We start from the raw sequence: 13,844 nt of genomic DNA, 5'->3' as shown, positions 1-13,844 counted from the left end.
AGTTAGAAATTGTGAAACTATTTATTCCAAACCAAAATGCATAGGTACATCATTGGTAATAATCTATTACAGACCTATTCATAGTTTTATTGGCTTAACTTCGGGAAACCTTGGGCACATTATGGAGCTATGTGCCAAGCATGTATTAATTTGCAAGTGTTTTTATTTCTTTAAAAAAAAAAGAGCAATCAGAGATAACAACCTGGTGTGATATTGGTCACACATGAGAATGTCTGTGTTTACTCGCGTGTAACAAAAATGTCATTTTTTTTCATGAGTTGTGGATCTGTTAGTTGTGTGACAATAGATCATTGTGTTGTGTATCACCAGAAAAAAAACAAGATTATAATTTTAATGGCAAACACTGAAAGAGAAAGGGAACTGTTATAATTAGGGATTAAAATCGAAAACTATTAATATTTTACTATACAAATGCATAGAATTATAAATAGATAATAATTTTCCTGAGATTTTGAGACACTCTTGTTGCTCGAGCTCGATCCTTCATGGAGTTATGACAAAAAACGCATATTTGATTAGGCCGCAGATGATTCAGAAATTGCTGAAATTGCCTATCCTTTATATTGGAGTGACCTTTCAATTGACCCGTGTGACCTCAAATGACCTCGGATCGTCACCAAACTTTTTTTGCGGCATCAGGCACGGGGGCTTGACCCACGTACCAAATTTGGTGACAATCGGTTCATAAATGGTGGAATTATGGCGGGTGGACAGACACAAACACACACACACAGGGTGAATACAAAACCTGGTCAACCCTTCGAGGACCAGGTAAAAAAGTGAGTCCATAGAGATTGTCCAGTAAGTTTAATGTCTTACTGTTGAACATTCATCTCCATGGAAACAGGCAAGAGCCAAATGCTTAACCAGAAAAGTTACGAAGTGCATCTTGAAATGTGTTTAGTATTTACATGATAAACTAACTCTGTGTCCATACGTTATCTAAACTAGATCTTCTAATTGTATATTTCACATTTTCTTTCTAATTTATGTTTATGTTTACCCAGGTTGATACCTATGGTTTGATGAGCTGTAATTTATAGTTTTGAAGTTGGACTATTACATGCCAGAAGAGCCATCGCCCTGAACTGGAAAAATATTGAAGCTCCCTCAACAAAACAGTGGGTTAAGGAACTTTCAGAATGTGTCGGCCTTGAAAGATTGGCATTTATAGCAAAGGGAAAACGAAAAGACTTTGTGAAATTATGGGAACCTTACTTGAATATCATATCCAAAAAAGTAGAAATGATGTGTATGTATAATAATTATTTTTACTATTGTTGTTATTGTTGTTGTTATTATTTATTATTTTATTTATTTACCTATTTTACTTTATTTTATTTTTGTATGAATTAATTTAGATTTTATTCTTATTTATCTATTCATTTATTTATGTATTTTTCTCTACCCATTTTTTTTTTTTTAAGTTCATATGGTCACTGAATATGAATCTCTGACTTACCTGCGACTGATAAAATGTATTGTGCAAATATTGTTTTGTGAATGTGTATGAGTGTGTGAGTGTGTGAATCCCCCTGTTATTATTTTTTTTCGGTTATATGTTGACCTGTGTTAACGTGGTCAATTGTTCATGTGAAGATTTTTTGTCTGAAAATTAATAAAAATATTGGAAAAAAAAAAAGCATAGATTATCATGACTAGTTCTCCTAAAGTGACTTGATGTGCTGGTAGTGGTATGACAGAGCAGAGGCACAGACTGTTACCTGGGGGAGTGTACGCGTCCATAGAAGTCTGCACCACCAGAGACCTTCTCTTGGAGGGCATGGGCACGGCCATTTTCCTCTCTTTGTGTTTGGCCAGCGCCGCCTGCACCGCCTCTGTGTGCACATCTGCAAACAACAACACAAAACCATCAATAACACACAAACACACAAGTGAACTGAAACTAGGCAGTGTGCATTAGAAATACCAGCATATCAGAGGACTTCCCCACATATCAGTATTGGCTCATTGTTGAAAATTTAGCAGATTTTTGGCACTGATATTTTTTCTGCATTGCCCAAAACTGACATCTGTGGGGCTATAACACTGTTCCCTCCTCAAAAACAGAGCTAGAGTCGTGTTTTGTATCATTCACACATTTTAATCTTTATTATTAGTCTGTCTACGACTACGTTTACACTGAAATGAATCACCGTATCACCGTATTACCGTATCGGAACCCATCTTCATCCAGACGCGTCGTTTCTATGTCCACAAGTTTTCCCTGTCCACACAGCTTTGAGCACATTTGTTTACGTTTTACAGAAACAAAACTTAAAACCACATGGCTCATTTGCATAAACTAAGCACTCAAAAAACAGCTCACTATTGTGCGCTGATGCAGTTCAGCTTCTGTCAGACTAAAGGACACGACTCAGTGGAATATGAGTGTTCTTTCTGTGACAGAGGGGTGTTCTGCTGATGGTGAGTCTGTTCTGTGTTTCTGTTCGTGTTGGAGATGGTTCATGTTAAATTTTTCAGAGATTATACGTCTGCAGGTCGTACACACAGATCGTATATATGAATGGACATATATTCTAGCCTCTTAGTGTTTTGGCGGTGAATTACTTCACGGCGCACAGACCTACATCAGAGTATCAGTGTTTTCAGGCGTCCACACAGTGCCGGTGTGAGATAGTATTTTGACCCCCATAGTATATTGACCCTGTGGTCAATGTACCGCTATAGTAAAGTGACCCCCCCTTAGGATTTTGACTCCCCTTACTTAGTTACTTATCTGATCATTATTTCTCATTTCATTTGTCATTTACATTTTATTATATATTGCTACATATTCACTTTCTTTTAAGGTATTTTAAGGAATGTTTTGATGATAACAACTTGGTATTTTGTGTAAATGTAACGTATTGTTCAAATTGTATATACATAGTAATCTGGTCACTTTTTATATTTTATTTTACATTGTTATGGTTTTTTGTTTATGTTCAGATAATCCTTCATCATAATGTCAATGTAGGCAATGGTTTGAAAGAATAATGACCTTGAATTTAGTCATGTTGTGTTATAATAAACATATTGGGGGTCAGATTACTGTAGTCACAGGATTTTGACCTTCCTTTATAAATAAATATTCAGCTAACATTACTTCTTACTTTACATCATAATAACTATAATAAACATATTGGGGGTCAGATTAATATAGCCATAGGTATCTCCTATTTAACTACTCAATAGATCAGCCCTGTCTATTTGAACAAGATTCCAAATCATTAAACATCACTTTGATTACCTAACTCATTAATAACTACTTATTTTCAGTAAAATATGTTTAAACAACTAAGTAATTTTTAACATTCAAAAGTTATAATCGACATAAAAAATGCATTTGAGTTCTGCAAAAAACACTTTTAAATATGTCAGTGTGTTTTAATTAACAGATATAGTATTCATATTCAAAGTTTTTCTATAGAATTCAAGTTCTTTATTCATAAAATATAGATTTTCATAGGGGGTCAATATTCTATAGGGGGGTCAACATATCATAATAGGATTCTGACCCCAGGGTCAAAATAGTATATGGTATGTTGACCCCGGGGTCACCTCACCTGATCAGATCTGTACTCAGATGAATTCGTGGGAGCTGGAGGCACCAGATCATTCTGTCTCTGAAGCCTGTTTTCCATCAGATTAGTGTGAACGAACACTGCATCCACAACGAATACGTCCTAGTGTGGATGGGGCCTACATCTCCAAAGCTCAAATGCTCTGTTCCACCTTGTAATGTCATGAAGAGGTAGTTTTCAAGTTAACAGATCCTTTTTACCTTTAGTACAGAAGAGAATGAAAATTCAAGGGTTGAAATTATCCGAATGATTCTAGTGAAGGTGTGTGGAGTTTAAAAACACAGTGGAGCACTTCTTGTATTATCACATGACATCACAAAGTGGAACACCGTGTTTTCTGTTTGAGAGACGAACTCAGCCTAAATATATTCAGGATTTGTGTGAATGAAATAAAACACAACTCCAGGTCTGTTTGTGATGGGGAAACAACATTCTAACAATATTAGAGATCAGACAATAACGTAACATGGGCCCTTTAAATCCCCAACGTGAGTCTGAGTAACTTTAACTATGACACTTTCAACCTTATTTTGAAATTACATTCTCTTAATCTGAAGGTCATTTAATGAATATTTAGCAACTGAAAATACTATTAAAAATTCAAATAGATTAGCCGTAAATTTCCGCTCTCAAAGCACAACAGATAATATAAATAATAAATGCTATAATTATCAAAACGCTTATGAAAATAGCGTCTCATTGACATGCTAATGCTAGCCTCCAAGTTCTCCAGTCTCCTTATCTCATTATCTAGTTTGAGGAAGGAGCTATCGGCAAAAATTAAAAACTGTTATCGCATGTTTTTTTTCCATAACCCATAAAAAAGTGATCTGATTAATGAAGCTAATTATAACGTAATTAGATTTGATTTTGTGGGATAAGACAGAGGCAGATACAGCAGCGAAAGATTACGGGTGTGCTTCAAGACACTTTTGATCAATTGGAGAAATACTAACATTAAAGGAGCACGATGCAACTTTTCTGATAGTGGGTCTGCCTCTATGGAGATTGTATTTCTTTGCTATAGCACAAAAAGTGCTGTACGTCACTTTTACTGTCTTAAAAATATGAAAAACAGAACTACAGTCCAGCCCCTCTCAAGGAGAGGGTTCTCGACCGGAAAAAGGTGGCTTGTCCTCTCCTGGTGGGTGGGGAGTCCTTGCCTCAAGTGGAGGAGTTCAAGTATCTCGGGGTCTTGTTCAAGAGTGAGGGGAGGACGGAACATGAGATTGACAGGCGGATCGGTGCAGGTGTGGTTGCTGTATCGGACTGTTGTGGTCAAGAGGGAGCTGAGCCGAGAGGCGAAGCTCTAGATTTACCATCAGCCTTCGTTCCTCCACTCACCTATGGTCATGAGTTCTGGATAATGACCAAAAAGACGAGATCGCGGATACAAGCGGTCGAAATGAGTTTCCTTCGCAGGGTGTCTGGTCGCTCCCTTAGAGATAGGGTGAGGAGCTCAGTCACACGGGAGGAGCTCGGAGTAGAGCCGCTGCTCCTCCATGTCAAGAGGAGCTAGTTGAGGTGGTTCGGGCATCTGTTCTGATGCCTCCTGGGCGCCTCTGGCCCCGGGGAAGACCCAGGACTTTGCGGATATTTTGTGTTTCTTCCCCCCTACATCCTGATTGGCTAAGGGACTGTAGATCATTGTCAATCAGTCTCCTCTGTGCTGTGTCTCCTGTACAGTACAAAATGTTCAGTTCAGTTGCCAAATTTACATAAATGTTGGATCTCTATCAGTGCGATTCTGAAGTGCTGTATGTTTGCAAGTTTTCTCTTCAACAAAACCAACAATGTCGACGAAACATTCTGCACCGACAAAGGCTCCTGCGGTCGCACCTAAAAGGCAGAGAAAGACGTAACCATCGTACAAAAAGTTGGACTTCTGGACATGCTGAAGGAAGGTAGAAGTTACGCGCTGTAGCAGAGTCCTGCACCGGGTCAGGTACCCGCGAGTACGGGTAAATAGTTGCTGAAACGGGCGGGTTTTATGTTCTGGAATTTTGCTTTGCAGGAGAGTAGTACTTACACATGGGCGGGTCAGGACTAAATCAGAACTAAACTAGGACTACACCAGGACTACACCAGGACAAATCTTGATGTGTTACCTGTCTATTTTACAAAGAACTGGACCAGTGTTTAGGCGACTTCCATAAACACTGAGCACTGACATTGTTGTGTCCTCCAGTATGCATGCAGGACACTTTTGGGCAGAGGTGGAACCAAGTCGCTGTTTTGCAAGTCTCAAGTAAGTCTCCAATCTTTGACCTCAAGTCCAAGTCAAGTCCCAAGTCAAGTACAGGCAAGTCCAAGTCAAGTCTCAAGTCACTGGCCCATAAATCCAAGTCAAGTCCAAGTTGTCTGCTTTGAGCTTCAAATCATTTCAAGATAAATTGTATTTATAATGTTGTAGTAAATTTATATATGAGTATTTTTAGACTATATAAGAGATGTAGAAATGCAAACTTTTCCTTTTTAAATGTCTTGACAAGATCCTTAGTGTGAATCATTACGGTCAGAACAGAAACAATTCAGACTGAAAAGTGCTTCTCAAGTCACAGGCCTCGAGTTCGAGTCAAGTCCCAAGTCTCAGTCCATTTTATCAAGTCAAGGCTCAAGTCCTAAAAATCCTCTGCTTTTGGGACGTTGAATTGGAAATGTGAACAACCTCGCAAAAAAAATCGGATTTCTCAAAAATATCCAAATTGAGCATTAAGCCCTGCAGTCTGAATGTAGACTTAGTGTCCAACAATCAGGAAGTGCGTGTTAGCATGCTAGCACTAATTAGGAAGGTAAAGGAGGAATACCTAAAGATCATCGCAAACTGTAGGTCTGTTTTTCATGTTTTTAAGACAGTAAAAATCAGGTACAGTGCCTTTCAGATTTTTCAGAATTTTAGTTTGGAATAGTATTTTCCCAACCTGAACCCTAACTGTAGTCGTGCCGGCCCCAGATGCCCTCTCACTCTTGATTAAACCCAGACACAGAGACAGGCAGAGAGCTGCAGCAGTGGAGCTCGTACCTGATCTGTAGCGCTCATCCCTGGAGCCTGATAACCGTCGGCGGTTGTAGCGGGACGATGAAGATGGAGTGACCGGAGTCTTCCTCTCCTGGCCCATCGGCGCTTCAGAGCCGGACACTGGACACACACAAAAACAAAGAGGTTAGATGAGACGGTTTATGGTATAAAGTAAGATCTGCTGATGCATCTGCTCTTGGTAAAAGTATGTCATGTGGATGTGATGTGGATGCAAAAACTTAAACATGAAAACCTCCAAACAACCACAGACATAGAGTATATAAGAGCCATTTTATACAGAACTAGAAAGTACAGGTATTAGGGATGTCCCAATCACATTTTTTTGCCCGAGTCCGAGTCATTTGATTTTGAGTATCTGCAGATACAGAGTCCTGATCCGATACTTCTATAAAACATTATAAAATGAACTACGAGCAAAGAATAAGATCCAGGATGTACAAGGGATCAGATTGTGTTGATTCCAATGTGTCGTATTTGGGCTGAACTTGTGAAAAATCAAATGTCCAAAACTTTAATTTGATTAATTTTTCTAACCATGAACCATCATTGTTGAAAATCTTGACTTTTCACAGTCTGGTCTTGGAATGTGTAACTTAGTAAACTTAATGAACTGAACAAAACAGGAACCAGACCAGAATCAGATCAGACCTGAGACTCGACTCTGCACAATCTAGAGCAGGGGTGTCCAAACTTTTTTCATCAAGGGCCACATATGTAAGCACAGACGAAGCAGAGGGCTGATCGAGGGCCATAGACTGGTGCTCAATACAGTGAATAATTGAAATATGTGCATGTTTAACATGTTAGAATGAGCCATCAGTTTATATTCATGCTAAGATCCTTAAAACCACACACTAAATATTCAATATAAGCTTTATCAAGGTAGATTTTCAAAAAACTTGCAATAAAAAGTAAATTTTTCATTGATGCAAGATAATTTGGGCCAATTCACCTGGAAGCTTGAGGGCCAAGAAAAATTTGTCTGAGGGACGCATTTGGCAAACGAGCCATAGTTTGGACATGTCTGATCTAGAGTTTGTATATTTGATATTATATGTTTGCATGTGCATTACATTTAAACATTTCATCTATGAAATCCAAATAATACAAAATCTTACCAAATAAAAACGCCACCACATCCACAAACCAACTGCAGAGCGCGAACCACAACATCGGTCCCACTGCTCAATAAACGAGCTAACTGAACGTCCCTGAGCAAATCCCACGCCTCCGTTAAAAAACAAAAACAAACAAACAAAAAAAAAAAAAACTGTTGTGTCCTGTGTGTTATATACGTATATTATTTATCCGATACCTGATCGGAACATAACATCCGAGTCTGGATCGAATCCGCAGTCACATGATCAGCGCCGATTTCTGATGACGTGATTGGTTCGGGACAACCCTAACAGGTATGTCACTTTCTGGTCATTGCATGTTGCCTCGAAACAGAAATTCAAAACCACACTTTGGAATAATCACCTTGGAGATTGAAACATTTTATGCCATACAGTGGAATATTATAGAAAAGTAACATTTCCAAGAGTCAGGTTTGTGGAGACGCGAGCCCACTCATAGTAAGGACACATGTTTTTCTTTTAGCGCAATATAACCATCCAAAATGAAAACAAAAAAACCTAAAAAGATACATGCTGAGGCTTTAAAACAATGTATTTAATCCAATTTAGTAACAATTCAACCCTCGTTCAACCCAGATCAAATCATTTACACTGTATTTAACCACAACGGACAATTCTCTGTAGACTTTTATAACTACACATCGACTTCTCCAAAGTGCACCTCCGCCAGACCGATCGATAACATCTGTTAGCGATAGCCCCGTGTTCCGGACATCTACCAGAGCGGGATCCTCCTCACACTCCTCACGTCGTACATCTTCATCGTCCTCTCATCCCCTCATCCCAACCCGGAACAGATCGGAAAAGTCCAGAAGAAGAAAACTCCAAAGTGCATTACGTGATCATAAACAAACCCACGAGCGAAGAGCACACGAGCCTGCTGGGAAAAGACGAGGCTGTAAAGGTTCCCATAAGAGGAGAGATGGATCGCTGTATGATCTTTTATTGTGTATTCTCAGGACTAGTTTAATGCTCGTCCCCTATAACAGAAGAATTGTGTAGGTGTAAATCGAAGCAGGAATTTCCTTCTTCGTTTCTGTAGCTTTTCAATTGTCGAAATATTGTACACTGTAATTAAATTTGCAATATGTGTTTAAAAAGCAGGATTCTATTAAAGTGCACATTGTAAACAACTCCAGGAGCTTTCAAATTTGAGAAAAGGCTGGTGATATAATATTTTGTTCTTTTCCGAGGACATTCTGTTATCTAAATTGCTGCCTTTGAAACTTGGCAATTGGGCCAACTCAAATTGAAAAATCTTAAAGCAAAGCTAATATTTTTATTAGGGCCCAACTGATAGATATATTGGCCGTATATGTATGTCACTGGACCTGCATTAATATGTAAATCCATATCGGCCGGGCCCTAATTTTTACCTCATTAAACGTCTGTTAGAAAAGTCTCTGTGATGGTTAAATGTGTATTTATGGGATGTTTGGATTGGGAGCATCATCTCCACTGTCTTTTTATGTGATGACAGGACCTTATTTCAATAAAAAAAGAAAAAAGAAAAGAGAAGAAACAAACTGGACAAGTCGAGTCTGTTCCCTGACAGTGTATTCTCATCAGTGATCTGCAGGGGGAGCTCTACTGCTGAAAACTTCAACTTAAGCTGTAAATATGTTGAAGTCTGATCAGTGTTGCCATAGTTACTTTGAAACAGTAATCTGACTACTGACTACTGATTACTTCTTTAAAAAGTAACTTGGTTAAGTTACTGACTACTTGCTTTTAAAATGAACTAAGTTAGATTACAAGTGACTTTATTAGTTACTTTCAGCAGCGGCTGATCCCCCACGCCCATCCTCAGCTGAAATAAAATCAAAATAATGTTTGTATTTCCAGCTGCAAAAGTCGTCCCTCTCTCCCTCCATTGTTTATATCTGACTCGTGGCGGAGCGGAGATGATGTAACATCATAGGAAATGTGTCACCAGAAACTATTTATACGATCTTTGGGGTTGCATAACCCACGTTGCCAAAAAATAAAAATAAATAAATAACCTACGTCGCCCTGAAATGTAAAAATAGTAACGCACAATGTATTCGATAAGTAACTTAACTCTGACAAGTGGTTTGGAAATAGCACTGCGTTAGAATACTCTTTACTGAAAAAAGTAGTCAGACTACAGTAACGTGTTATGAAGTAGTACTAAGAGTGGCATCACTGAGTCTGATTAACAACTGGCATTTAGACATACTTGAGTACTTCAGCTTTGCAGTAATGAGCGTGAATGGACGGCATAAGCATTTTGAACAAGTCTGATGATTTAAGGAATCAAAAACTGTGCAGGGTTTTTACCTACGACACGACAATTATGGGAAATTTAAACTGAAAGATTATAAAAACCAGCGTGAATGATGCGAAACTCAATTCTAGGTACTTGTTTGAAGGGAACAATGTTAAAAGCTCAAAAAAAAAATGTTCTTAAAGATTTACAACAAAAAAATCACTCTGGCTCAAAATCAAACACAGATATTCCACAAAACTCTAAGCAAAGAAAATTCAAGGACACTTTAACATTTCACAGTATTTCCTTTCTGTAATTACCCAGCATGTATTTCATAACTTCTATCCTTCTATCAGTTATTCTGTGCATCTCATTGAGGAGTAAAGCCTGTGAGAAAAAACTATCAACAGCGGAGTGAGGTATTTTAACTGAACATGGCATTGACACTGAGTTTGTGCTGAACAAAAAAAAAAATCGGAGGGGCCTTGAACGCACCTCAAGGAGATGATTTGATTTGTCTGGGGTTATATTTACGTGCCCTCTGCTCTGTGGAAATGTCAGGTCTCTGGTAAGAAAGTACTCATTCATCACTCACAACAGGACTGGGACCAAGGTCTTCTGCAATGAATCGATGAAAATATGTATTTACTTAGCCACAAACTCCAATCTATTACACTTGTGCTGTGGAGATGCAGACACGAGCTGCCGTGTTATCATTTTTCCCTCATCAAAAACGTGCCTGAAGAGGTTTAAGATGTCATCCGTGTATGTTTCAGTAATTTAGCGATCTCTCCCCTGTCCTATTTGAATCTTCCTTATAGTTAGAGCTGAAAGTTTTGTCCAAGTTTATATCCCCCATGCTCCCTCACGACAATCCTCCAGAAATATTAAAAAACATGATTCAAAACTGCAGACTACAACTTCACAAACCTGACACTGTGTTGTGATAGTGCTCTGAAGGGGGAGTGACTTAGCCTAGAGAGCGTCAAAGATCTGTTCATTCACACATGTTTCATATACGAACCCTGCATATCAAGCCTGAGTCTTTCTCTCAAACAGAAAACACCCTGGTCCACTTTGTGATGTCATATGGTAGTACAGGAAGTGCTCCACTGTGTTTTTGAACTCCACACACCTTCACTAGAATCATTTGGATGATTTCCGCCTTGGAATTTCCAATCTCTACTGAACAAAAGGTTAAAAAAAAAAATAGCTTTGAGATTGAAAACTATCACTTCATGACACTGCAAGGTGGAACAGAGCATTTTGAGCTTTGGAGATGTAGACTGACTACAGTATTTTTCAGACTGTCTTTTCATGGTTTCGGTGTTTCCTGCAACTTATACTATCCTTAAAATGTTCACACTGAAGTCTCGAGAGGCTCTTGTGTTGTGTGTCAGTATATAGGCAAGGCAAGGCAAGTTTATTTGTATAGCACAATTCGTACACAAAGTAATTCAAAGTGCTTTACAGAATAAGAAATACATTAAAATCATAATAAAAACTAATCAAAACATAAATAATCATAAAGATTAAAATTAAAAAAAGAGAGACATAAATTGGAGAGAAGAGTGCGGAATGAAAACCTTTCAGTTATTTGCACAGTTAAACAGAAATGTTTTGAGTCTGGATTTAAACAGCGTCACAGAAGAGTCTGTCTCACATGTTCAGACTGTTCCAGGTTTTAGCTGCATGAACCTGAAACTCTGACTCCCCTTGTTTAGTCGTGACTCTGGGCACCAGCAGGAGGCCGGTCCCTGAGCTCCTCAGAGTGTGAGATGTTCATATGACACTAACATGTCACAGATGGACTTTGGTGCTCGGCCATGGAGACACTTGTACAAGCAGAGCTGCTTTAAAGTCTATTCTCTGAGGCACAGGAAGCCAGTGCAGAGACCTGAGCACAGGACGCATGTGCTCGTACTTCCTAGTTTGAGTCAGGACCCGAGCTGCAGCGTTCTGGATGTTCTGGATGTTCTGGATGTTCTGCAGCGTCTCACAGCTCGTTTGGAGAGACCAGTGAGCAGAACATTACAGTATCTAACCTACTGGAGACAAACGCATGGATAAGTTTCTCCAAGTCTGATTTAGACAGTAAACCTTTGATTTTTGCTCTGTTTTTTTAGATGGTAAAAGGCTGCAGATGTTATTGATTTGATGTGGCTGTTAAAGTTCAAGTCTGAGTCCATTATTACCCTGAGATTTCTTGCTTGATTTGAAGGTTTTAGAGAGAGAGACTGGAGGTGATGCTGACACTGTCCCTTTGTTTCTGTGGACCAGTCTATCTAGTACTACTATTACTCCTGTACCACTGTCACTTGGCTCTACTGCGCATGTCTCCTGCAGAAAAAGCCTCTGTCCTGCTGCAAGTAGTGAAATATTCAGCCAAAAACAGTAATCGAGCAGCAGAAAGAAAGTTTAGAGTGAGCGACTGGAGAAAAGCGGGGATGAAGAACACAACTTCACGGTAACCACGGTAATGGAGGATGCACCATGAAACTTTCCTGGAAGTCACTGGATGGATGGACAAAGCCTGGACTTCAGTGACACCGAAACCATCCAGTCGGGATTCAGAAAGGCTGGAATAATTCTAACTGGAACTGATGCTGAGTCTGACGACAGCGACACAGAAGAGGAAGCGGAGTTACTCAGAAGTGACACCGAGGATGAAAAATTGAATGGATTTAATGATTTGGAGTGAGATGGAGAGTTTGATAAACTTGTTCTGTTCTGTTGTTTATGTTATATTTATCTGAAGAACTGTTCATATGTGACGTTAACAGTCTGTTGTTCTCTGTTCTATTGTTTTTACTAGAACTTGACTTTCAACATGAAATGTCAGTTCCTGGTCTCTGATTTTATAAATGTCCCCCAAATAGTGCGACTTATATATGTTTTTTTCTTCATCAATACACATGTTTTGGCTGGTGCGACTTATACTCCGGAGCGACTTAAGAATGCAAAAAATACGGAAATAATAAAGAGTTACTCAAGCATGAATGAATGACAATGAATGAAACTACACACAACATTATAACATGGCTAAAAGTTCATCAGAATCAATAGTGAAGCTCCAAATTGTCTCTCCGGAGTAAAACGCGTAAGTCTGGATCAGCAGAGTTGAGTTTCATGAACCTGAGTAGAACTGGATCAGTGCTCTGTCATTATCCAGCAATGGTTAACGGCTTGATACATTAGCACGTTTGGGCTTACTAAAAACACAGGCATCACAAGTTATGCCTCATTCCCAGAGGAGGAGAGGCCCGGAGTGTAGTTGCGATGACACACTGTTCAGGTTAAGGCTCATAAAACCCATGGTCAAACTGGATTTATTCTGGAATGGAGAATTACCAACAATCAGCAATTAAATCAAAAGGTGGTGACAATTTTGTGAGAGAAGTTTCGTGTTGTCAAAAGAATCAAAACTAGTCACGTTCACGAGGCAGAAATGAACCTTTCCTGAATATTTTTAGAATTTTTAGAATGATTTGGAGCTGTGTCAGAAGCAAGTATAAGAGCACATAGACTAGTATAAGCTGAAAATGACATTCTATTATCTAAAGAAAGAGTGTTTTTACTATCATCGTAGTATCGAAATTGGTATTGGGACTATTCTTTGTCAAAATCAAGTTTGAAATTACAGTATCGTGACAACACTTGTGCAGTTACAAATAAATGATGAATAATAATATAATGAAGTCTGAGCCCAGATATTTTGAGTGTTTCAACGTCTGGAGGCCAAAAATAAAATGCAATCTTTTTATATAAATTGAGAATACCGGTTCGAACGTCCCCCTGACTTGAAAGTCCCAGCTTGGACGTCCCAT

General features: G+C 38.8%; 1 protein-coding gene across 1 annotated transcript in view; it reads right to left on the bottom strand.

Moving 5' to 3' along the window:
• The window catches only part of LOC110153344 (disco-interacting protein 2 homolog C), a 304,174-nt gene that overhangs the window by 128,132 nt on the left and 162,198 nt on the right, over positions 1-13,844 (bottom strand). The window contains exons 3-4 of the mRNA XM_055151871.1: positions 6,631-6,747; positions 1,746-1,871 (exon numbers count right to left, since the gene is read on the bottom strand). Coding sequence (XP_055007846.1) covers positions 1,746-1,871; positions 6,631-6,747 — 243 coding nt within the window. The remainder of the gene's footprint in view (positions 1-1,745; positions 1,872-6,630; positions 6,748-13,844) is intronic.

The sequence above is a fragment of the Boleophthalmus pectinirostris genome, unplaced genomic scaffold, assembly GCF_026225935.1.
Source record: "Boleophthalmus pectinirostris isolate CB_2022bp ecotype Guang Dong unplaced genomic scaffold, ASM2622593v1 HiC_scaffold_16, whole genome shotgun sequence".
Lineage (NCBI taxonomy): Eukaryota > Metazoa > Chordata > Actinopteri > Gobiiformes > Gobiidae > Boleophthalmus > Boleophthalmus pectinirostris.
This window is presented reverse-complemented; position numbering and strand designations above follow the sequence as displayed.